Raw genomic sequence first — 27,836 nt, forward strand, 5'->3', positions numbered from 1 at the left:
ATAATGACCCACAACATGCTATTTCCCCACCTCCCACTACGTATGAATTTTCTGACTTTTTTTTAAGATTTTATTTACTTACTCATGAGAGACACACACACAGAGAGAGGGAGAGACATAGGGAGAAGCAGGCTCCCTGCACGGAACCCGATGTGGGACTCGATCCCAGGACCCCAGGATCATGACCTGAGCCAAAGGCAGACACTCAACCACTGGGCCACCCAGGTGTCCCTTCCCTGACTTTATCTTAAACTCTTATGCCCCTCGCTCCCATAGGTGTCCCTCCAGCAGTAGAAACGCCCTCACTTTAAGAAAGCTGGACTTGGTTCTTCCTCTACAGGGAGTAGTCTACCCAGATCTCCCCCTTCTGGTTAGCCGCTTCCCTTTCTTCTGCTCTTTACTCAAATATCTCCTTCTTTGCTGGCCTCTATAATTTGAAATTTCACACTACTACTGCCACCCCAGACACACCTTATCTCCTTATTCTGCTTTATTTTTCCTCCTTTGCACCTAGCAGCTCTCATATCCCATACATACTACCTATTTAGCACATTCATTTTGTCTCCTTCAGTAAAATATAAGCTACAAAGATTTGTGCCTGTTTTGTTCACTACTATATCCCCTAGCCCTTCTCATAGTGCCTGGCACACAGGACTGTTGAATGAATCAGTGATTGAATGGGTGACGTGTTGTGTTTTGTTTTTGTTTTAAACAAACACTGCTCATTTGTTTAAATGAATAAGAAAATCCTTGAATTAGCAAGTCAAGTTTTGTGTGCAAGTGAGGCTATTAAAATGTATCTTAAATGTATTAAATGCTGATCTTGCTTATACTGTGAACCGTCTCAAAAACAATTTTTACATAATTTGCAAAGTACACATTTTATCTTGGCTCCTATACAAATCAACATATATTCTTAATTGGTGAGATAATTGGGAGCTTTTACTAAAGTGATAAGTTACCTCAATGCAAAATAACTAATGAGCTTCATTCTTTTGAGCAGAGTGTTATCTTGGGAGGTTTGCTGATAAAAAAACACAGATACCTGACTGCTTTGTTAAACATTTGACAGGAAAGGCACAGTGCTAAAGTGGGCGCTTACTCAGCACAAGATCCAAGCCCTTATCATACATGACAAAGCTATTGTAATATTCTTCTAAGTGGTCTCCTGGTCACCATCTCTTCCTATGTACACAGGGTACCTGTTTCCAGATCAATATTACTAATGCAGACCTCTGCTTATATCATTACTCTGCTCAAAAATCTTCACGGTTCCCCTTTTCCTATTAAAAAAAAAAATCCAATCTCATAAAATGGACGTGTAAAGTCTCTCCAGTCTAGTTGCAATCTGCTTCTCTTATATTATTTTCTCGTATTTTTCTACCCTGCTCTCCAATCGAATTTTTGTGCTTCCTACCCCTTGTTATACTTTCCCCCTCCCTACCTTTCTTCATAACATTCCTGAAGCTGGAAGGTTTATTTAGAATTCACTTCTAGGCTAGAGCAGTAGTGTGATCAACACAGAGTGTGGTGATATTATTGGTCCCTGTGATCCAGGCTCTAAATTTCTATTAAAAGAATTTAAGATTGCTTTTCTCCTTTTTTACACCCACATTGTTATATGGGCTTACACTGAGCTGATATTCAACTAAATACTCCAGGACTTATTTATGTGACCTTCCATCAAGCTGAGTTTCACACATCTTTCATGTGGTTTGTGGAGTAAGTGCAACCCTGTGCATTTGGTGCCTTAAAATCACTACTTTTCTTTTTGAAGACTATATATCTCCTGATTATGCCATCTTTTCTCCACTTATACTGCTATTACCTTAGCTCTTGCCACCTTAAGCCCCTTATGAAACAGGCAGAGAGAGAAGCAAGAAAAGGAGGGAAGGAGCATTATTCTTCACATATGAAAGTGTGCTCACCCCTTTCCTCCTTCCAAACCATTTTCTATATAGCTAACAAGGGGAAAAACCTTTTTAAAATCGAATCTGGTCATGTTCTTCCCCAGATGAAACCCCCTCAGTGGCTCCCTATTACCTTCATCATAACCTCAGACCTTTTGAAATTCATTTCCCACCTTGTCTTTAGCTTTATTTCTCCCCACACATCATCTTGTACTCTGTGTCTGGCTTTTGCACACACATCTCCCTGGGTTAATAGGATCGGTCCTCAGCTTCTCTTCCTGGCTAACTATTCTTTCGTAACAGAGTCAACTCTGGCACCCCTCCTCTATGAAGCCTTCCCCGCCATGTCTGCAGTGAAATGTGCAGGAGGCCTTGGTCTTGTCCCAGTGGCACCCAAATTTACCTCTATTGTGACATTCATTATATTGGTTTAGAAATGCCTACTTGCTTTTCTTTCTCTCCATTGGAAGACTTAAGGTCCCTGAGAACAATGAGTGTGTCTTTCATCTCTAACTCTCATGTTAAGAAACATATTTGCATCAGTTTCTCCTGTAAGTAAAAGTATTCCCGATTTTGCATTTTCTTGTTCATCCAGAAAGAATCCAGGCAGGATAAAAAGGAACATGGTAGAAACTGATTAAAGCAAAAGGAAGATTTCAGCCATTTACTCAGTGGGCATTTAAACTTTGCTTATGGACTGTCATCATATTCCAAAGAATACATAGTGAGAATGACTATAACAAAAGTTATCAGTGAGTTTTTTTTTAAGATTTTATTTATTTATTCATGAGAGACACACAGAGAGAGGCAGAGACCTAGGCAGAGGGAGAAGCAAGCTCCCTGTCAGGAGCCTGGTGCAGAACTTGATCCCAGAACCCCAGGATCATGACCTCAGCCCAGGATCAACCACTGAGCTATCCACGCATCCCTCAATGAGTTTATTTTAACTTATCCTTTCTGTAAAACTGAAAATAAAATAGACAGAAATAATCTGAGACCCAATTTCTTGGTGCCAATTGCATAGTGAAACAACCACTGGATTTTCTGGTCTGGGAAAATTGAAGGCCTTTAGATCCTGGTAGATCTGCCTTTCTGTGACAAATGAATGGCTCAGAGACAAATGAACATTGTCCTTCAGTCACCACCATCTTGGAGGTTATTGAACATCAATAATGAGGAATTAGTTTTCCTGGAATGAAGAAGTTATGTAATCTCTGCAAGATTTCTTTTCTGAGATGATTTAAGTGTATATTTTTTCAGTGGTAGTCCTTCAAGGGTCCATCCAGCTAAAAATCTATAAAAATTCCCCAAATATTCTTAAAATAGTGAAGGGTTTCTCTATATACAACTCCAACTTTACTTTACTGATCACCAAATTGACCAAATGAAACTAACCTATTTACTACAAACCATTTTGTTCCCTAGGCTATGTCAGTGTGTGTGTGTTGGGGGGCAGGGGGCAGGGGGAGTGGAGATAAATACATCAAACACATCAAACAGTAGACTGCTCATTAGAAAAACAATTAAACAATTGTCACTCTTCCTTTATAGTACCTAGGTAATTATCAGTTGATTAATCTGTATACTTTAATAATTTGGTTTCCTACTTCTCTAAAGAAGGATACAACTGTTTTAAAATCTAAGATAACTGAGACTTCATTACTTGTTGCAAAATAAAATTCATTTTAAGTGGTAGAGAGTCCCACTGGGGAGTGCTAACATGAATAATCACCATTACATGCAATCTACCAAAATGAACAGTTTCGTTGCATTTAGTAATAGGAGAATCTTCAAATGTGATTTACATGTATGTCTCTAATGAAAATTAGTACATTCGTCATACTTTCTGATTTTTCTGTGTCTCTTCTATGGCAGCATAACTTCTTACTACTTGTATTGGCATTTGTAAATTATTGAGTCGTGTTGATGGCAGGCAATGGATGAATGTGTTTTGCTGAGAGTCTAGATTTGTATCATCTAATTCCTCAAAAAAAACTTCTATGTTACATTCCACATTTCATTGCAATTCCTTCTCATTTAAAATGTGTCTTGAGTACCCTTTGACTTTCCCATGATGTAGTACTTTGTGTCTCCAACTAGAAAAGTTCTGTTACAGATAAGGGAAAAGTGATCTGGGGACAGCCTTGATTGAAAAAAAAACTTGAGTGACTGCTGGGGAATGACTACATGGGAAAGTTTCCATCTGGACCATCACACGCATGGCCCCTTGCCATTCCAAGGAGGCTCTCATCTCTGTTTCCAGAGTTTTCTGTATGGCCAGTTCCTTCTGGAAACTTTCCCATGTAGTCATTCCCCAACAAATGACACTGAATAATAGGTACTATATCTGCAACATTTGTTCTATGTCAAAAGCTATGGTATATATTTTACATGCATTATTTCCAACCCTTGTAATGGAGGGCGTATTATTTTCCCCATTTTGCTGAAGACAAAACCAAAGACAATGCTAAGTGTTCTGGCACCAAAAAGCCAGCCAATGAAGGTGGCTGGACCAAAATCCAAACAGAGAGGTCTGATGTCAAAGTCAGGCTTTTCTTTGGACACAGGCCATAATTAAGAGTATGAAAAATACCTCAAGTTTGTATGTTATCTCGTATTGCCTTATCTTCCCAGACACTGACCAAGCACTTCCCTGCCTTGTCCAAATCAGAAGAAATCAGAACATATACTCGACAGTGCCTGGTTCACTTGGTTAGGAATCAGTATATCATTCAGTTGGCAATTTTCCTTTCTTTGACTTGGGCAAAGAAGCTCTCTCCACAGCCAGAGTCAATTGTTTTTCTCTAATGACTTAGAGGGAGGGTAGCCTGAGGCTATCCTGAGATCTGCAAGTCTATTTCTCATCATTTTCTGTGTTCCATGGATGATATCCAACATGCTTTGACTAGTCTTATGGGGACAGATGTGTTGATTCTTTCCACTGTGAAAAGAAAAACGTTGAAAGTAAGATTTGGATACTTTCTGGAATTATGAGTCCAATTTTTAAGCAATTATAAAAGGATAGGCATACTTATTAAAATTAATCGCTTAAGGGGCACCTGGGTGGCTTAGTCGGTTAAGCATCTGCCTTTCTCTCCTGTCATAATCTCAGGGTCCTGAGATCGAGCCCCATGTCAGGCTCCCTGCTCAGTGGGGAGCCTGCTTCTCCCTCTCCCTCTGCCGCTCCCCTTACTTGTGTTCTCTCTCTCTCTCTCTCTGTCAAATAAACACATAAAATCTTAAAAGAAAAAAAAAACTCCTTCCTTGCACCAAAAACAGTATTTATTGAGCTGATTTCATTGCAATTGAATAGAGTGAACAGTTAGAAATGAAGCATTTTAAAGATGCTGAGAACCTCCATAGTTTAGAAAGTTGTAAAAATATATGTAATTAACAGTTTACAACAGGAAACAATTAACACCTCCCTTAACTAGGAATAAAGAGATTTGGAGTAAGACCAAGAGTCTCATACCTAGCCCAGATGTGAGAACCTAAGGGTGAGATCTCATTTGCTCAATGAAATAAGACTCTTAGAAAGAGTCCAGGTTATTAATTCCTGAGGAAATTATAGGCAATGCCTTTAAAAAAAATTAGAGTTTCTTTTTGTTAAGGCAGAGAAGCAAACCTGAGCACTGCTTCCTGTCTTTGGTCTCACCTCTCTTCCTTACTTTTTGCCTTTGCTCCTCTTTGCCAGGTTTCTAGCCAACACCACTTTCAGAGGCATCAGTGGTTCCATCAGAGTAAAAGGTTCCACTATCATCAGCTCAGAAAACAACTTTTTCATCTGGAATCTGCAACATGACCCCATGGGAAAGCCAATGTGGACCCGTTTGGGCAGATGGCAAGGGGGCAAGATTGTCATGGACTATGGAATATGGCCAGAGCAGGCCCAGAGGCACAAAACCCACTTCCAATACCCAAGTAAACTACACTTGAGGGTGGTTACCCTGATTGAGCATCCATTTGTCTTTACACGGGAGGTAGATGATGAAGGCTTGTGCCCTGCTGGCCAACTCTGTCTAAACCCCATGACTAATGACTCCTCTGTGCTGGACAGCCTTTTTAACAGCCTTCATAGCAGTAATGATACAGTGCCCATCAAATTCAAGAAGTGCTGCTATGGATATTGCATTGATCTGCTGGAAAAGCTAGCGGAAGACATGAACTTTGACTTTGACCTCTATATTGTTGGGGATGGCAAGTATGGAGCCTGGAAAAATGGGCACTGGACTGGGCTGGTGGGTGATCTCCTGAGTGGGTCGGCCCACCTGGCAGTCACTTCCTTCAGCATCAATACTGCACGAAGCCAGGTAATAGATTTCACCAGTCCTTTCTTTTCCACCAGCTTGGGCATCTTAGTGAGGACCCGAGACACAGCAGCTCCCATTGGAGCCTTCATGTGGCCACTCCACTGGACAATGTGGCTGGGGATTTTCGTGGCTCTGCACATCACTGCCATCTTCCTGACTCTGTATGAATGGAAGAGCCCTTTTGGTATGACTCCTAAGGGGCGAAATAGAAGTAAAGTCTTCTCCTTCTCTTCAGCCTTGAATGTCTGTTATGCCCTCTTGTTTGGTAGAACAGCAGCCATCAAACCTCCAAAATGCTGGACTGGCAGGTTTCTAATGAACCTTTGGGCCATTTTCTGTATGTTTTGCCTTTCTACATACACCGCAAACTTGGCTGCTGTCATGGTAGGTGAGAAGATCTACGAAGAGCTTTCTGGAATACATGATCCTAAGGTAATGTTTCTTTTTACTCTAGCTTTCTTTTTTGTCCACTGTAACTGCATATATCGGGTCTTACGCTATAGTATGTCTATGTTCTTTCATCTAACACAGTATTCTCTCAGCCATATCTACAGACTAATAGCTAAACAAAATACTTTATTGTTTTATTGAATGAAACAAAAAGAGTGAGGGGCCTTAGAGGGTGTTTTTTCTAGAGAAGGTTTTTCTGGTAGGAACATCTATTAGTTGTGTTATTTGTGAATCTGACAGGATGGCCATCAAGGAATAGACGTACAAAGTTATTTTCACCCAAAGCAGACTTCAAAAACTGATGGATTACTTCTCTTGGGAATTAATGGAAATAAATAATGGAATCCACATTTAAATTGTAAAGAATCTTTTTTTTTTTTGCTGTTAAAAAAAATAAAAAAGCAAAGAACTAACATTTTATCATAAACATCCAAAGTCAAATGCTAGAGAACTCAATCGGTATAGAACAAAGAGTACTGAACTGAGATGTCAGGCTTAGCTAAAAACAGGGTGTCTTTTTCACAGTAAGGAAAGCCATATAGCTGGTCACCTTGGCTGAGGGTTTGGTACCAACAGTCATATTATAATGTCCAAGGACATTCAAAAAAAGTATGTCTATTCTAGGCTGCCTTTGGTATCCTAGATTTTTTACCGCAAGGGTAGAAGGGAGGAGATGGGTAGAGTTCAGGTATACAGGCAAAGCTGTGGTGATACTCGAGTAAGGACAGCCATGTGTATGTTCTGTCTGAATTAAAACAGGACGCCTTCCAGAGACTAGGGGTATGGAGAACCTAGTCCAATCTGGTGAGAGTAGGGAGGAGGTGGTTGTTGAAGCTCAAGGAAATTGGACTAAGGCCCAAGAGTACTACAGTCCTGATGGGGAACAGAATTCAGATCCAGAGCAGAAGTATGTTCCAATGCATACAACCTACCTAGGAGAGATCAGAGGAAGTTGCAATTCAGTGGACATACTCCACTGTGTACACAGACAAGTGTGCCTTTAAAGGGACACACTGTGTTTAAGCAACTTGAGCTCAGCTCAGCTGAGCATTTCAAATTGGGAAACACTCATTATGTCTTTCCAAATACCCCCTTTCATACCAAGTCTCAAGGTATTAAAACTTTACTATAAATTTCTATTAAACATTTAAAAATAATTTCAGGGCAACCCGCATGGCTCAGAAGTTTAGTGCCGCCTTCAGCCCAGGATGTGATCCTAGAGACCCAGGATCGAGTCCCACGTCGGGCTCCCTGCATGGAGCCTGATTCTCCCTCTGCCTGTGTCTCTGCCTCTTTCTCTCTGTGTGTCTCTCATGAATAAATAAATGAAATCTTTTTTTAAAAAATAAAATTAAATAAAATTAATTTCATAGAGCATCAACACACAGGATATTTGCAACTATCTTTATCGAATGATGAAGTGGCCCAGAGGGCTGGTGGTGCCTTTAGAGACTCTCATAAACAGTTTGGATTAAGATATAAGGTCTGTTCTGCAAGAAAAGGAACGTGAGAAACTTGACCCATACACTGCAAACCTCCTGGTAAATGACATGAACCTCAGGAAACAGTCCAGCAAACAATGGCTTACTGATTAGGCAAGGAATTACGTAGCCTTTTAATGCACATTCAGGGCTTCAGGTTATGAGCTGGAATCCAATGAACACCAAGTCTGTAGCATAAATAAATGTATCACCCTAAAGAGAGATTTTCATCATGCTTTTGCATTCATGCTTTGCAGTGGTATTAGCAGCTGCTGTTTATTCTTTGCTAAGTTGGGCTGTAGATCTCCCAAAGGTTCACTGCCTTGTTAGCGGCTTACCCAGATATGTTACATGAATCTTGCAATGTGATGCTTAAATTAGGAATTCAAAGTGAAAACCATTCAATCCAATCTAGTACAAAAAAACAATCTAATATGTGCCTGTTGTGAAGATTCCAGACCATTATCTAATATAAAAAGGTGAACACACACACAAAAAAAAAAGGTGAACACAATCTCGACTAGAGCTTCATTAATCAAAACCAAAGATTGTCAAAATTAACTCATGGATGCTATATGTGAGAAACCAGTGGCAATGATTATTTTAGGGGATTAAATAGAAAATCATAAAGATAGATGGCACACAGCAGAAAATAGTTTCTTTAAACAAAACAAGACAGCCATTCAATCTCTGATTCCACCAGAATAAAAGGTGAAGTTTTTATCAACCTCACCCCACCCACAAGAGAAAGTGAGCAGAACTAGACAAAGTCAACTTTGTGTTATAGCTAGTACGTTCTTAATGAAGTGGGACAAGTATCTAAAATACATTAAATTTGGAGTGCCTGGGTGGTTCAGTCAGTTAAGATTCTGGCTTCAGCTCAGGTCATGATCTCAGGATCCTGGAATCGAGCCCTGCACTGGGAGTCTACTTCTCCCTCTTCATCTCCTGCTCCCCCTGCTTGTGCTCTCTCTCGAATAAATAAGATCTTTTAAAAAAAAAAATAAAAGACTTTCAATTTGAGATAATAAATGAATTTCCACTACAGTTCTCCCCCAAATCTATATTTCTTCCCCAGTATTGTTCTATGGTAAAGTCTCTCACATATAGGTTTTTGTCATATAAAGATACCCAGATCATTTGACTAAGCAATACTTGACATCTGGGCTTTGGACAAATAATGTTGGTGACAGAATTGTTACATTTTCATCCAGAGATGTGGCATTATGCAAATGATGGAGTGTCGTCACCCTCTCCCAGAGAGAGATGATTAAGATAATGTTCATACCCTTTCAGTCACTCAACTTTCATCCTTAAGTGTATTGCAGTTACTCACATGCCTACTTTTCTGTCCTACTCATGCTAAATTCCTTAGAGGACTGTATCTTTTTTCTTACACTGAATGATGGAGAGAAATTGAGAGGTAAATAAGTCCAGGAGAGGAGAAAACAACTCTGAAAGTTGTAAACATGCTGGAGTTCAGAAACATGAAATACTGTCAAAGTTAAAGGAAAGGGCCGTCACCTTCCACTTAATACATTAAGGGAAAGCTTAATTAACAAGATAAAAATGTGTGCCTATTCTTGAAGAACACTTGGAAATGACACATGTGTCAGGGGAAGAGGAGTGGTCATTCCAAGCCAAGGAACAGAATGAACTACTCTGAGGGGAAAAGTGTACGGTGTAGTCGGGATATCTCGGGGAGTTCAATTCAGCCATAGCATATGTTACATGAAGGGAAGGAGGGGAGATCCACGTCTGCAAATTAAGTTCAGTTGTGATATCAGATCTTTGACATCAAGCTAAGACTAGTGAACTCCGTCTGACAGTAGAGATCCACTGACATTCTTGAACAATGGAAGAGCAGAGTGGAACAGTATCCATTTAGGATGGTTGCTGTGGGAGCAGCATGTAAACAAGATTAGAAGAGAAAGATGCAGAGAAGTGATAGCTATAGTCACCAATAGAAAGAAGACAGATAAAAAAAAAAAAAAAAGAAAGAAGACAGATGCAAGATATAGGGTGGTGATCAAGTCTGTATAGGATTTAGTGATTAACTGAACGTGAGAGGCATCCAAAAGTCCTCTTCAGAGTCACAGGCCTGAGTATCTGAGATGCTGGGACCATTCGAGGAAGGAGAGAAGGCAGTTTATGGAATAGAATATGGAGTGGTCAGTTCAGTTTCACACGTAGCATTTTAAAATCTTGTTTTGGACATCCAGGTGAGATCTAGCAGGCATTTGGAAGCCAGAGTTCAGGAGTGAGACTGAAGCTGGTGGGACTCCTGACCAGAGAGGTGATCCTGTGTATTAAAGTCCTCGGAAGAATATGAGACCCCAAGGGAGAAGGTGGTACAGAAAAAAAATTGCTGTCTGAAAGAGAGCAGCAGGCACAAAGATCCTCATGGTGTTGGAGGACAGGATTTGTGGAGAGACCAGGTGGAGAACAAGGAGATAAAGGTGCCCTATAACAAAGTCACACTGGCCCTTGAGTGCCCCTCTCTCTATACCTTGGATTTTTACTTTTTTGAGGTGAAGATTGGTATTATCCTGTCTGCCGCGTTCTAGCTTCTTTCCAGCAGTTATCAGAGAGGACAAAAGCCGATCAATGCCCAGTCCAAACTGAGAATTGTTAGTGAGCACACACATGCGTGTGTGTGTGTGTGTGTGTGTGTGTTTTATGTCTGATGAAACTCGGTTTTATATGGTTTGCTTTTTCCTAGTCTTTTTTCCAAACTCCGCTCAAATTCTTTTGATGGCATTTTAATTCAGAATAGGGAAAACATGTCACTTATGAGGAAATCACAGATGTCTGTAGTTTTCTTGGGACATTTGTTTGTCTGCTGTAAGGTGAAAATCCCCTAAATCTGAATGAAAGGTGACATATAGCCTATTGGTCACACTCTGAAGATTCCTGCACCCCCGACTCCCTATGTGTCTTATTTCTTTTCATTTCCTTTTGTGCTCCTCACATGCTAGGTATTAGGACACCCCCCATTATGCCACGCTGCCAATTCTCATCCCAGTTACAGTCCTCACAGCTCAGTTAACTCACCTCAGGCAAATTTCCTTGTGCCTCTACATTAATGCTCTTGAACACCTGCCTTCTCTAACTTTTCTTTAGCTACCTCCGGATAAGCTCCCCATGCCTACCCATTACGACTGTGCCTGAAAACTTTGAGCATTACACCTCTCAGACTTTTCTAGAAGCAGCTTATGAAGAAATGTGCTCCTGGGAATAGATGTCTTCAGCTCTTAGACGCCATCTAAGCCCCTGGATCTGAAAAAGGGACTCCTCAGATTTCCATCTCCTCTTTCCTTAAAACTACTTTTCTGTTACATATAATATCTTCAATTATAATAATAGTGGGGTTTTTCGGAAATGGTTTCTATTTCTAGCCTAAAATTTGGGCTACAGCTTTTTTTTTTTAATATCAGTCTTGGAATCCAAACACCACTTCTAAAATATTCCTGTGGGAAAATGTGTTTGGATGAAAACCTATCAACTTAAAAAGTGAGATTTGTGATCTGTATTTATACACAACCCATCAGCAAATTGAGCCACATAAGTATTTGTAACCATGATATTAAATAACTTAGAGTGAATGTAATAGCACCATATTTCATCTTGATCATAATTGTTTAGCATGCTGGCTATATATTTATCACAATTAATAAAATTTAAGAGCGTGAGTATTTTATTACCATTTCAGAATTGAAATTCACTGGCTTCAACTAACTACTTTGAATCAAATAAAATTAAAAGCAAAATGCTGTGCGGGGCAGACCAGTTTATGATTCACTACATGTTTCAGGAGCCAAGGCAGGTTGGAATACTTCTTTCTTTTACTGACGAGGGTCAGAGGGAAGAAATCATCTTGTTGCTGGCTGCTCCTATAGCTAACCCCAAGGAAGAGGGACTGGACTGCTGTGCAAATGAAATTCAAGAGGATGATGCTACCCTCACTTAACTATTTTCGCCAGAATAATTTATTTTACACTAAAAGTAATATATGCAGCTTTTCCCAACCTCCCACTGACTCTACTGGGAAGCAAGCTCCATGCTTCAAAGCGGGTGGGCTCTTGAAGCATGAGACCATGAAAGCAAGAATTTATGAGTGATATATTTAATAGAGCTTAGATGGGTATTTTCCTGACATAAAACTAGCACTATTCATTATAGGCAATGCAAAAAATAGGGTAAAGTAGACAGATGGAAGCAAGCACCCATTGCCTCATCCAAAGCCATTTCCTCTTAGCACTTTGGGATGACTGACAGGTGGATAGAAACTGCAGTATTATTTTTATCCAGCAAAGTCTTCATCTGAGTCTATAATCTAATGTGTAGACATAGGCATTCTTAGAACCTTCTAGCCATTGACATTCGATCTGCAGAGATACAAGACAAGATGAGAAAATTTCTTCATAAAGCACAAATACACTAAGAAATAAAGCCCCACCTCCCCTCATAGAGTTGAAAAGGCCCAGGTGAAAGGACACAAGAGCATTTGAAATTAGCTATCTGCTGATTACAATGGACCTTCTAGTGTTCTTCCAGCTTCTCACATAAAATGCCCCCTTTATCTCTGTGTGTCTAATAATAAAAAAAAGTCAGCTTCATATAGAGAACACAAGGCTGGTGTCATTTTTGTACAGGCAAAGGATGGTGCTGCTTTAGAAAAACAATCCTGGTGAACATTCAAGTAAATATTAAAAATTAAATAGGCTTGCTGTGAAGGCAAGAGCAAACTTTAACCAGAAGCATTAAAGTAAAGGACACTCTCGTAGCCCTGTTAGGGTATGATAAGCATTTCCCAAAATAATAAAAGCCAGCTTTATTGATCTTCATATAACGTGTGAATTCATGCAATAAAGGCTGGCCTTGAACAAAGGAGGGGGTACCAGAACTCCACGGCAGACAAGACCAAACATGATGTTGGAAGTGAGAAGGAAGAAAACTGAGCTACACCAAACCATTCACTCGTTCCTTCTTTAATTCATCCAGTAACAGCAGCTTCTGTTCCAGGCACCGTGCTAGGTGGCCAGGAATTTAGCAGTGAGAAAACAGACACTGCCCTTGTAACATGTGGTTTAGTGGGAAAGAAAGACACTAATAAAAGGAGCACATGACTCAGTTAATGATTTAAATCATGGTATGTTACTGTAGAAGAAAATTCAAGAGAATCTGAGGGATTCTCTATATATATATAAGATCTTACTTACTCACAGGAGACTTGATCCAATGGAGAATCAGAGAAGGTCTCCAGTCTGGCTGAGATCTGAAGAATGGAAACGAGCTGACAGGCGTGTTAGGGGGTGTTAGGAGAAGAGCACCTCAGAGTGACATGGCAGCCTGTGCAGAAGCCCCAAGACTAGAGGAAGAGGACTGCAGTCATGACCACTCCATCATGAGCTATGAGAGATTGGAAAGCCAGAGAAAGGGGGAGGAGAGTAGGACAAGTAATAAGGTAAAGGACATTCTACAGAGAAAATTTCTCAAAAGAAGAAAAATCTAAGAAATTTTATTGTCTGAAAAAAGCTACACTTCCCATGGGCTCTGTGTACTTCCAAATAGAAGACATGATGGGAGACACATCCCTTTCACTTGGGCAGCAAAAACTCTTAATAGATCAGGGAAGTGCTCTCCATGAGAATTGCAATAAAACACTTTCTAATGTACAGAACAAAAATGGTTTGGATAAAAAAATTTGAATGTGCTAATGGTTCTGTGCATCTTGCACATACTAAAAGCTATTGAATTATACACTCTAAATGGGTGAATTGTATGGTATGTGAATTATAGCTCAAAAAGACTGTTTTAATCAATTATAAACAAATAAGCAAACCACCATATTACTGAATTGGAAGACTGGATTTTTAAAGATGGTAAGTTTCCTCTTGGTTAGTTAATAGATATAAAGCAATTCCAATGAAAATACCAATGGACTTTTTTGTTGACTTGTATGATTGTTGCTGTGTCTCCTAAGGAAAAAAAAAAATAATATATATATATATATATATTAAATTTAATCTAAGAAGATTCAAGGGGTTTATTCTTCTATATATTGAGATACTTAATATTAGTAATAATAACAGAAAATCTAGTATTCATTGACTGCTCCCATATGCCAGGCACTGTTGTAAATGACATTAACGTATTATCCACTCCCACTGAGTAGTCATGGAAATTAAAATAATCCAAGTAAAGCAACTTGCATTGTGTCTGACAACTAGGGGGCAGAAAGTAAGAATAGTTAAAACTCTTGTCAGATTTTAACACTAATATTAATTACATGTATCTCAAACAATTATTTCTCTCTTGTCACTGTGAACTCGGTAAATGGCAAGATTCTCTTTCTGAGCTAACTCCTAGAGAGCTTGGAGGCAAATTTCTTGCCTACTAACAGCAGATTTATTTTCGTTGCAGTTTGCATTTTAAGAAACATCATTCCTGGGTTCATTTTGGGTTTTTTTTCTGCTTCAATGTATTTTAATTTATGCTGTCTTGTATTTTGCATGACCTTTAAGCTGCTGCCTTAAATCTTTTCAGGAAGAGAGCAAGGTATACATTAAGTAATGTCAAAATCAGGTAATAAATGAAGAATATTCACAGCAATTCAAAAAAAGAAATAAAATTGACCAAATTAAAAAAAAAGTTAAATCTTATAATCAAAGAAATGCTAATTAAAACAGTAATGAGATGGTATTTTACCTGTCATATTAGGAATCTTTTACTGATAGTTCTCAATCTTGGTCGAAGTACGTTAAGACTGACACCAGCATTACTGCTATTGGGAGGGTAGGTTGGTAAAATAGTTCATAAATCAATTTGGCCATTTCTGTTAAGAGCGAGCCTTGAAGGGGGTTAGGCCCTTTCACCCTTGACTTCTACTTCTAGGAATCTATGCAAATGAAGTAACTTAATATATGAACAATAATTTATTACAAAGACTCATTGCTTACTCAGAATAACAAAAAATTAGAAACCATGTAAATATCCAACAGTAACACAATTAATGCATTATAATATTCCTACGTACTATAAAAATGTAGCCAATAGAGATGATTTTGAAAAGCTTTTAGAACGTCAAAAAATTGTATACCTGAAACTAGTATTATAATAATATGTCAAACCATACTGCAACTAAAAAAAAGTTATAATAAAAAATGTTTTATTTAAATATCAAAACTCAAAATATAAGAGGAAGTGAAAAGCTGGGATAAAAACCATATACTGTATTTTCAGCTTTGTAATATATATATATGTACAATGATAAGGAGAAAGACCTAGAAGGAAATATAGCACAAGTGTTAACAGCACTGGTATCTGAGCAGTGTTATTACAGGTGATATTTATTTCATTTCCACTCCATATTTTCTACAGTGTTCATGGAATATTGATGTGATGAGGAAGTTCATAATAAACCAAGTAAGAATCAGAATAATTTAGATAAGAGACAGTAGTCACAACAGCAGTGTAGGCTCCACATGCAGTGCAGCTGTCGGCAAACTTTCGAGTCCAGGCAGGTTGAGTTCCTCAATGAGTAGCCCTCCCATAGTAAAACGTTTACATTTTAAGATGTTGAGCTTTCTACAGAAAGTTTCAGAAACAAATTTTCATTCCCACTCAGTTTATTCATAGGAGTTAGAACAATCTGAAATTGTCATATCATCTATTTGTTTACTTGTTAATTGTCCCACTGTGTCCTGCTCACCACTAGAATCTCACAGTGTTGGGTAAACAGTAAATATTCAGTAAATGTTGTTTGATTAATAAATGAATGAAAAATAGTGGCATCATTGGAATAGGGCTATAGTCTCCTATAGGGATTACTTTGAAATCCGTGCTTTTGATTCAAAAGCATCACTTAAAATGACCATTTAAAACCATTCTACTACTAGCTGCTAAGGAACATATAGAAGGAAAGCCGCAGTAAGCGGCAATGTACTCTATGATACAAGGAACAAAATTCTGGTTTTGGACAGATCTAAGTTTGATGTACTTAATTATATTTAAATTATATTGGGGATCCCTGGGTGGCGCAGCGGTTTGGCGCCTGCCTTTGGCCTAGGGCGCGATCCTGGAGACCCGGGATCGAATCCCACATCGGGCTCCTGGTGCATGGAGCCTGCTTCTCCCTCTGCCTGTGTCTCTGCGTCTCTCTCTCTCTCTCTCTCTCTGTGATTATCATAAATAAATAAAATTTTAAAAAAAATTATATTTACTTAAATTATATTTAAATTATAAACTCCATGAGACTGGAGACCAGATCTATATAAAATAAAAGACCTGTATCCCTAGAGCCTAAACATATAGCAACCACTCATGTAGGTAAGTGTTCTGTAAATTATGGATTTGCCATGAGGCGAAGCAGAGGTGATCAACATGTGTCCAGTAGAATAGAGGTAGAAGATAGGAATCCTTTCACTTGCAATTGGAGAATATACCCAGATGAGTTCCAAATTATATCCAAAGAGTGACCTGGACTCTTTGAGCCATGAGTTTGGTACAATCAGATCATCAAAGCAAAGAAAACCTAAGACCATGATGCCCATTGTGGAGCCAAGGATCAGAGTTGTAGGTTTCCTTGAATGAGAGCATGAGACTGATAATGCTGCCCCAACCTGGGTGGTTCTGGGTTCCCTGGCAGCAGACTGTGGAGTTGGGTTAGAAACATTTAGTGCTGCAGTAAAGATCAAACACACAGCACCTGACACCTAGTGGGAGCTGGACAACTGGATATTTCCCTTCCCTTCCTGACTGTTGTTCAATTGAAAAAAACTTTGGAAAACCAAAAAGATTGTGCTATTTCACATTGGTAAATGGAAAAAATGAACAAATGAGCATGTGATCGGTTTACTTCCTCATCTACTTCCAAAATATTTTTGAGATGGAGTCTTTATAGAATTTTTTAATATAAGTGCAGTTTTATGACTTTCAAGTAGATACAGTAATTCACACTAACAGCGGCAAAGTGTTAGCAATTAGACACCCTGCTGGATTTGCATTAATGAATGTCTAAGATCACTTCCTTCATTTGAATACAGAGACTGTGCCAAATTTTTGCAAACCTTTCTCTTAAATTAGAAGAAAATTGACTTATAACTTTGTTTACATTTTTGACCTGCTTAGCAAGCACTATCTTTAAGCATGCTTTCTGTACCAATAAATGTATCATAGGATATCTATAAATATCCACATCTTATATAATTATAAACTATGATCAGTACACATGTCTCTCAACTGTGTGTTTGTACACGAATATTTATAATTTAAAAGTTAATAAATGTTCAAGGGACACACACATTTATAATTAGGGAGAGCTAAATTACTCCAAGCCATTCTTGGACATAATGTGAAAATCTCACGGCTACGCCCTCCAACTGCAAGTGAGAGAGGCTCCCACCTTCTGCCTCTGTCCTCCTGGACACACCTTGGCCACCTCTGCTTGATCTCACAAGCATTCACACCACTCTCATATTAGATGCTAGAGAAGGGATAGAAGGAAATCCCCAGTAGGAGACAACGTAGGGTGATACAAAGGACAAAGTCCCAGTGTTGGATAGGTAAATGTTTGGTGCAACTTAGGTTTGAAGGTTAGCTCTGTGAAGAATCTCATTTGCATGTTCAATAAATATCTCTGTACCTGAAGAAGTTGCAGACAAACCCCGAAGAGGCTTCTTTTATGTCTAAATACATACTGTAGCTCCACAAACAGTGTGAATTAAGGTGAATATTGGATTTTTATGATGTAGCCTCAACTTCACATTTTGATCCTTAATCAGATCAGGAGCTAGCATGAGCTAACCACCCTGTGTCTCTATCTAGTGACATGTCAGGAAGCTTAACTGTGAGCTCAGCTTCATTGTGAGTTCATTCTGGGAAATTCAGCCAAGTTAGGGCTTGCTTTCCCCAACTGCAACTGCGTACAAGCCTACTCCAGCCAACTACACAGATACATATATGTAAAAAAATATGTAGGTATATATAGTATATATACAGTGCATACAATGTACGTGTGTGTATATTATATAGGTGTATATAATGTGTATATAATATCTAATGTATACATAATATATATGATGTTATTTATACTTGAATTCAGAAAGATGTTTTATCAGAATCCATTAATTTTTTCAAACTCAAGAACTTATCATGGCATTTTATTAGGAAGCTGCTACCTTAAAAAATGCCAAATGATAGAAAATTCAAGCAGTGCCAACCAAAACAAGACTTATCGACGTTTCCTTAAATTATCCTTGAACTGGCACTTTTTTTTTCCATGCATGATCTAAAGATATAAAATTAATGGAGGTGACTCTATTGGCAAATAAGAATATAAGTGAACGTAGGCATATAAATACATGTATCCCCCGTGATTTACATGTTTAACATGATGATCAATCCTGAGGGTCATACATATGAACCTTCTTACGTATGTATGTATTAGCATTATAATAAGACTTCTGATAGAGTTTCAGGGACAGAAACTGAAAATAGCATCAATAAATAATAATGATAACAATATTTGTTGGATACCAGCCATGTTCCAGGGACTGTGCTAACTGCTTTACATGGATTTTTCTCATTTAAATTTTACTGCATCCATACAAATGAGGAAACAGGGCTAAAAGAAATCAGCTAGCGTGTCCAAGGCCATTTAGTTAATTAATAGTAGAGGCAGGATTCATACCCAACAAAATCTGACTGATTATTCCTACTCAGTGTTTCATTTTCATATGCAGTAAGAATGTTCTTCCCAACATGATGTATTTTTTTTAAGATTTTATTTATTTGAAAGAGAGAGAGAGCATGAGTGGGAGACGGAAGGGCAGTAGGAGAGGAAGAGGGGCAATCAGACTCCCCACTAAGGGGAGCTCGATGTGGGGCCCGATCCCAGGACCCCAAGATCATGAGTTGAGCCAAAGTCAGATGCTGAACCAACTGAGCCACCCAGGTGCCCCCCTGCCACCCTCCGCCCTGATGTATTTTAAGTAGTCCTTTTCCCACCCCTGGACATAACCTGGGAAAGTTGTTCACACGCAAAGGTCATTCATGGGCAGAGACTGCTGCTGAGGCCAGGGCATTTGAATTTGTGCACACAGTTCATACGGGATGAAGAAGTAAGAGACCCACAGATCCAGGGAGGATTTACTCTCACTCCACCCTCATCACCATCATCACTAATGCCCTACCCAGAGAAGTGTTGCAGCAGGAATATGGTTTTCTGGGCACTTCAAAAACTAAGGATGACTTGTTTATCCACATTGTGTCTTCCCCCCAGCACCACCGTGGCACACTGTCACAGCCTCAGATGCCACCCTGCTCCCCTGCCACCACTCCTGAGAAATGGCAGCCTCTCTTCTCTTGGCTGCAGCTAGGGGTGTTCAAAAGGAGCTGTAATATTCATGTTTGAACCCTGGTGCTAATTAATGTCTGGGAAATCCCTTAAACTATTATCCCACTCTACCTTCAGCACCACTCAACTCATCAATTTTATTCAAAGAAAAGAGGGACTAAATCAGTCTCTATTTATCAAAGTATTATTTATAGTGTTGAAAGTCTAGAAAGAATTTCTAGTCAGTAAGAGGAGATTGGCTAAAGTAGGGCACATTCTTTCAGTGAAATATGTTACTGTTAAGGAAAAAATGGGATATATAGTCAAGTTTTTAAAATGTAGATTACAAAAAAAAAAAAAATGTAGATTACACAAAATAATCATATACAATAAAAGTCTGTAAAAATATGCTATTAAAATTTTTAGTTTTGCTAAATTGGCACCCTTGTACGAGGGTTGCTCAGCACTAGAATACAATGATATCAAGGGCATCTCTTTCTTCTTGGCACGGGTCCTGAAATTCTCCCAACAGGAAATTTTCCTCCTGGTGGCTCCTATATAATACTGCATTTATTTCAAGATAAGACAAATGTTCCCTGAAAGAGGTGATACCTCTGTTAGTTTCCTGTATGGGTTATTAATTTAGACTAGATAATTCTACTTACCTAGAGAGCAAGGGAAATATATACCATTGGACCATTTGATCAATTTTAGGGAGAAGACACGAACCGTCAACTCTGTGGAAGGGTCCAGAAGAGAGGCAGCCAGTCTAGCTTGCTGCCAAGATTCAGTTCCTCCTCACTCTCGACTTCTTAGAGCTGAGGCCACTTTTGCCTCATACTCAGACACAGACCTCTTCTTTACCTTCCCCCCACAGGCTCAGAAACCAATCCCATTCTCATTCAGGGAGAATTTAATATGGCCTGTCTATGTCTTTTCCCCTCAGAAGTGAGGCCCAAGGACCAGCATCTCCAGGGGCTTGTTAGAAATGAAGAACCTCAGGCCCTTACTCAGTCCTGCTGAACCAGAATCTGTATTTTCATGAGATCTCTGGGTGTCTCATTTCCATAGTACGATGGGAGAAACATCACTGTTGGCCACTTCCCACGTGACCCAGCATCTGGCACTTTGCTGCTGGCCCTACTCTTACCTTGCAATTCCAGTCAGTGACATGTTCGAGGACCAAATCTGCATCTGTCTTATAATTACTGTCGTTAATTTCAAGTTTCTAGTGATTTCTAGCTCTGGTCCTCTCCCAACATCTGGGGGATGTTTTGACTCAGAGCCTCAGGCTGCCAGTTACAATTTCAGTCCAGCTGGTAAACATCTTGGATGATGGGCCTATACGGTTTTGTTCTTCACTGTCTACCTGCCTCACCACCAAACTGATTTACACTACTTTGTGCCTCTAGCCAAACCAGCAACACACCAGTCCATCATCTAAAGAATTTCAGAAAAAACTCCCTGGTCTCTGTCACCAGTCTGCTGTCAATGCAAAAAAGTTCTCTGTATTGCATCTTAAGCCTTTTTACTCTTGTTCTTTCCTCTATGGAGATAGTAACCAGTTTATCAGCTTCTCCGTTGAACTGTGATTAACCCATTTCTCACCCCACTCTTCACATCTTGTGAATCACTTGACAAACCATCGTTTCCAGCGCATCTGGAGGAATGAAAGGTGCTGTCCCTGTATTCACATCACGTTATCGTAGGCATGCTCTTGCACAAGTTCTTATCTACAACAGAGTACTAAAAGAAGAGCAAATATTACATATAGGAAATTCAAGATTTTATCCTGATCCAGCGATTCTCTTTTCACTTTTACATGCTTTTAGAAAATGACCATTATGCTTCTCTAATATGACCAACAAGAGTGACACATACCATTTGTAAAGCACTCCGTTGCCTCCCGGATGCTTCAGTCTGGCACCTCAGTTTTGCCCCTACATCTCTGCAGCAGAAAAAGCATTTATTTAATAGGAATAAAGACAGAGGCTAAGAAGAGTTAAGTGATTTTTTTTCCAAAGTTCAAGCTGCTACTTAAGCCCACGCTTCCTAATTTCAGATCCATCATGATTTCAATACAATGTGCTGCCTCATATAAACTATATTCAAAAACTTATTAAGTGTACAAGGGTAGCCCCCAAAGCTTGGTCAGCATTTCAGGAATGTAATTTGAGGAAAACAATGATCAGAGCAAATAAGAAATTCATAATACATTTATTCACTGCTTGATATAGATCAAGTACTGTGAATTACCTTGGGTTTTTGGATGGTTTAAACTTTCAGAAAGCTGAATATTTTGCAGGTCAAATAATGCAATCAAACAGCCAGTGTACTAAGAGCCAATCTGAAGTCCAAGAATGCACAATACATTTTGCTTTGTGTCATGTACCAAATGACTAATAGGCAGCAGGGGCTTTCAGGGTTATAATTTTAGCCCAAGGTTCTAGTAACTACATGAAATCCTTGAGTGGTTTATGATATCATAAGGTGAAATTATAGCTCCCCATGGGCAAGAGTTGTTGAAATGCTTTCAGCCATTGAGTACCATAACTAGCCTGTTCTCTACAGCAATTATAGGGAAAACTATTTTAAATGCCTAGTCATATTGACTAATGACTTTAAATGTAGGAATTATTTTTTAAAACGAGAATGGCAGGCAATTCATTCATCCCACCATTCCATAAATATGTATACATCACCATTTATCTGCCACTGAGACAAAGACTGGGGTTATAGCAACAGACAAGTCCAATCCCTAGCCCTGCCCTCAGAGAACTTTCATTTTAGCAGAGGAACCAGACATTAAATAACCACAACTCTGATATAAATGTTATGCTAATGAATAGAAGGTTATGCCAATGTATTAACAGGAACCCGACCAACTGGGAAGGGAAGGACACAATCAAAGTAGGCCTCCTTGAGGAAGTAAACAGAACTAAACTCTGTATATTGAGTCAGAATCATAAAGGATAAGAAGAGGGCAAAGCTTCTTAGCAAGCACATATTGAGAGTGAGATATTAAGATCTTGAAAGGAAAGCACAGAAATCTAATCTACATCCACCCCCTCCAAATGGTAAGAACAGCTGTGTGGATATGCTAGAGGAAAAAGTGAAAGAGAATCAGAAAATAATGACCTTGAGCATATTGTGCTAATTGAGGTAAGTCAGACAGAGAAAAACAAGTACTGAATGATATCACTTATATGTGGGATATGAAAAAAATCAAACTTGTAAACAACAGACAGTAAAATGGTGGTTACCAGGGAATGAGAGGTAGAGGGAATAAAATTGATGTTTTCAGAGGGTGCAAACTTGCAACAAGCAGTAAATAAGCCATAGAGATCTAATGCACAGTATAATAATATAGATAACAATATTGCAGTGTCACTCGGTACTGTGATAAATATCACTATGATGGCAGTCATTACAATATATAAATGTATCAAAGTAACACATTGTACACCTTAAATTTTCACAATGTTCCATGTCATGTGTATTTGCTAAAAAAATTAAAAATGGGGCAGCCCCGGTGGCGCAGCGTTTGGGGCCGCCTGCAGCCCAGGGCGTGATCCTGGAGACCCTGGATCGAGTCCCACGTCGGGCTCCCTGCATGGAGCCTGCTTCTCCCTCTGCCTGTGTCTGCCTCTCTCTCTCTGTGTGTGTGTCTCTATGAATAAATAAATAAAAATCTTTTAAAAAAAAATTAAAATGTAGTATAGCAAAATGCATATACATATTTCTCATTTTATATATACACATATATACAAACATGCGCATATATATTCTGTATAATATAATGTATGTATATGTGATATATGTGTGCATGAGAAGTATATGGTATATACATACGTTTTATATGTGTGTATAGATGTGTATATATACATGTATGTGCACCAGAGCAGAATTTGCAATGAGAAAACATCAGGCCATTTTTTATAAAATGTCTCACCTCCAATTGCAAAAGAATAAGATTCAAAGACGGCACGTGGGTGACTCAGTGTTTGAGCATCTGCCTTTGGCTCAGGGCGTGATCCCGGTGTCCTAGGATCAAGTCTCATATTAGGCTGCCCGCAGGAAGCCTGCTTCTCTCTCTGCCTATGTCTCTGCCTCTCTCTGTGTGTCTCTCATGAATACATAAATAAAATCTTAAAGAAAAAAAAACTGTAGAGATAATATTCAAGGGATAAATAATTAGGATGAAAAAATTAGATAAGATCATAAAATATTGTGTTGCCTGAAACTAATATAACACTGCAGGTTAACTATACTGGAATTAAAATTCAAAAAATAAAATAATGTGTTGGAATGGAACAATAATAGGTCCAAGATTCTATAAGAGATGAACAAGAGGTTATTTAATGTGAAACAATCACCTAGTGAAGATGTCATTCATTTTGGAGAATATAAAGTTTGCCACCAAATGGAAAAGGCAGGAAAGAGTTCTGGACTGCACAAGTCATCTCTCAATATTTTAATATCATTTCAAAAATTAAATTATATTGTTTTCAGTGACAATATAATTTTCATTTGTATCACTTTATATGTACATATTTTTTATATTGTGAGGAGGTACAGTGACAGAGCCTTAGCATAAATATCAATAAATCATCTAAAATCATACACATTAAATGAAAATTATATACAATACAGATTGTATTTCAGAATATCTAAGAATAGGTAGGAGGAGAAAACAAATTAGAGACATAAAACATGAGGACAAGATACTTACTTAAACACATGCCCCAAATTCTAGATAGAAATCCTTAGATACAGGAAGAATTGGTTTTGTTTTTATGGCAATTATTAGTAATTCTACTCCCTGAAAGTTGGTTCCACTAAGAAAGTGACATTTTTTTTAAAAGTCTCAACAAGTGCCATTTACAAGAGACACTTAAAACACCTGAGCTTGGGCACCTGGGTAGCTCAGTCAGTTAAGCATCCAATTCTTGATTTTGGCTCAGGTCATGATCTCAGCATTGTGAGATCAAGTGCCATCATGGGCTCCACACTGGGCTTGGAGTCTGCGTAAGATTCTCAGTCTCTCTCTCTCTCCTTCTGCCCCTCCTCCCTCTTAAAAAAAAAATACCTGGGCTAAAAACTTAAAAGCTTGATTACTATAGTTCAAAAAGGATAGAAATTATTTAAGTGTATTTTGTTACATTAGAGTTCATCATAAATTTTACAATAGTAAAAGTAACCTAAATATTTATTTCCTCCCTGAAAATCTGTGTGCCAACCAAGCATTACAATGAAACTGTGAAGACAAATATTTTAACCATTTCACAGTAAATGCTATAACATAGTTATATGAAGAAAGAATCTAGCTGACCTCTGAGACAAGTGTCACATAATGACTGAAGTGTTAATAGCCCTTCGTACGTGGAATTTTTTATGCATTCATAATACTTGGAGTAAAAATGAACAGCATTTTCCAAATACAATAACTCAAGAATAAATGGAAACATTTGTGCAAATGTTTCATTTTTTAAAATCACCTTGGGCTGAGTCAAACTATGGAAAATTTTAGCTCAAACGAAAATTCTTCCTCCCCCCATTCCCCCTTAAAAAATCACAAGGATGTGAAAACGGGATTATAATGGAAGCTGTCTTGCAACATTAACTGCAGTGTTCATTCTCCTAAAAGCCATAATTCATGGCTGTTCTACAGCCTTTTTCTTTTAGCAATTATGCATATTAGAGGAAAGTTTGAATATATAAAAACTAAATACTGATAGAAAACCAAGCCTCACAAAAGACATATTTACTTGACTATTTTGTAGTGAAGGAAAATATGAGAGCTCACCAGCCTGCCTAAGCCCCAGGTGCCTCTGGTCCAAGGAGGTCTGGAAAAGCATGAAAACCCCAACCATAGGGCATTGCACAGCATTTACTGCCTAGCACCCATAATCAACTGGTGGTCACTTGCTTCACTAGAGGACAGTGCCTTCAGTGGGAGGAGGATGTTGGCAACTACTGGCTGTCTGGGAAACTCAATACAAAACTTCCTCTTCTAAACAGAAAAAGTGCTACAAAGAATACCTCAAACCTATTCCTCCTCCTTTCAATATCTCTTCTCTCTCTCTCTTCTGAAGTTTGTAGGGTAACATGAAAGCAGCTCATGAGAATTGCCCCATGCCATTTTGATTATATATTTCCAGAACCTAGTGCAGAGCCTGGCACTTGATAAATATTTGCCACCAAAAAAAAAAGAAAGAAAGAAAGAAAGAAAGAAGATAAGAAAGAAAAGAAAAGAAAAGAAAACCACGTAAAAGTTCTCTAAATTCTGTTTCAAGTCAGAAAACTTCCATTTGAGTCTTATCTTTGCTATATAACTGGACTTTGTGATCCTGGACAAGGTACTCAAACTCTAAACCTCAAATTCCTCACCTAAAAATAGAAATGAAAACAATACCTACTCCTGGCATGGTCCTTAGGCAATTAGGAGATATTACATGTATAAAATTCCTGAGCGGAGTGCTGGCCTCTGACAGTGTTCTATGATTATTTGCTAAATCTAAATTCTCCAGAGTTGTAGATAACCATAATCCCAGCGTTGTAGATGACTGGATGAATGAAGAAGGACAAATTGTATCTAATACAAGGACTGAGGATGTACTCTGGTTACTTTTCTTAGACCTCTAACAGTAGGCCAAGACCAAATGCATCCTTGACTTCTCCAGGAAGAATTACAGCCAACATTCATGGCACTCAGGATTTATGCTTTAACATTCATCTTTAAAATAAAGCCTGTGACCATTTTTAATGGGAAATCTCAGAAGAAGCCCAGAAGTATTACCAAGGAATATGAAATTTATTTGTAGAATTTACAGACTTATAATAGCCCTCCAAGCAAGTAGCATAAATTTTAAAATCTGAAAGGAACACACACAAACACACACACATACACGCACACATATATACACGGTGAACTTATTGTGCCCCCTCGTTATCAGATTAATAAATCAGCCAGCAAGTTATTCTCCATGCCTAGAGTTGGTGGAAGATATAAAGGGCAATGCATATAATTTTTGTCCTCATAAAATGTGTAATCAAGTTGAGATTAAAACACCACGGAAAACAGGAGAGGAAGTGTGTTCACCATTAAGTACTCAGTGGGGATATCAGTATTCCTGACTGCCCTATTAGAAGTGGCCTCTCCACCTGACTTTCTATCGCATCATACCATTTTTTTCTCTTCAATTGATCACTAATCTGTAATTATCTGGTTTGCTTTTTTTAAAGATTTTATTTTTTGTTTGAGAAAGATTGAGAGCACAAGCCTGGGAGGGGCAGAAGGAGAAAGACAAGCAGATTCCCCACTAAACTGAGAGGGGATCCAAAGGTGGGACTTGATCCCAGGACCATGAGATCATGACCTGAGCCTAAGGCAGATGCTCAACCACTGAGCCACCCAGGGGCCCTTCTGGTTTGCTTTTTGTTAATTGTTTTTCTCTATAGGAGTAGACACCTTTTCTATATTATTAATCCTAGTGACCTATCAACTAGAACAGGGTATATATGACATATATATATATATATATATATATATATATATATGTGATATATATATATATATGATATATATGTGCTCAATCAATGAATTCTTTGTTCTTCCTATCACCTGACCCAGGATGGCAGGCAACTAAATCAGAAATATGCTTGAAAACTTTTAGGAAGAAAACATTTATTCTTTGTTCTTTCTACCAATTAATATAATTCCAAAAATAATGATGAGATATTGAGCTGGTTTCTGAAACAGTTCAAGGAAACTCATATTCCCTTAAGAAATAGATTCAAGTAAACCACTAATCGTGCCACACAATTTTTAGTGAAATAAAAAAATATGTAAAAGAGAGAAGTAGCTCCCACAAGGATAGTTAACTCTTCCTTGGGAAGATCAGAGAGGCTTCTAAAAGGAAATGTATCTGATCTGGATTTTCTAGGAAGACTAGGAGAAGGGAAATGGGAACTCCAGACAGAGGTAATGTGTGCAAAGGCAAAGTTGGGCCAGATGACATAGGCTCAAAGACAGAAGATCTTAGTTAAATTTCTGGATCCTCATTTATAGTTGTTACCACTCTGTCATTTATCTCTTATTACAATAATACCATGTAACAAATCACACAACACCAGTGGTATACAAAAAAAACATTTACGTAGCTCTCAAATTTGCAAGGTTCAGAAGACCTAGTATGGGCTCACTTACATATTGAGGGGTCAGCTGTCTGTTGGCTGATCTAGGGTTTCCTCAGTATTTGGTAAGGTTACTTGGCTCTGTTCCACATATCTCATCCTCCAGCAGGCTAACCTGGGGTGTGTCCTTCTTATGATGATAGCAGAGGGC

General features: G+C 38.5%; 1 protein-coding gene across 2 annotated transcripts in view; it reads left to right on the top strand.

Annotated features, from left to right (window-relative positions):
* The window catches only part of GRIN3A (glutamate ionotropic receptor NMDA type subunit 3A), a 151,288-nt gene that overhangs the window by 56,670 nt on the left and 66,782 nt on the right, over positions 1-27,836 (top strand). For both annotated transcript variants that reach the window (XM_026013172.2, XM_026013173.2), the window contains exon 3: positions 5,605-6,652. In XM_026013172.2, coding sequence (XP_025868957.1) covers positions 5,605-6,652 — 1,048 coding nt within the window. The remainder of the gene's footprint in view (positions 1-5,604; positions 6,653-27,836) is intronic.

Source organism: Vulpes vulpes, chromosome 12 (assembly GCF_048418805.1).
Source record: "Vulpes vulpes isolate BD-2025 chromosome 12, VulVul3, whole genome shotgun sequence".
NCBI lineage: Eukaryota > Metazoa > Chordata > Mammalia > Carnivora > Canidae > Vulpes > Vulpes vulpes.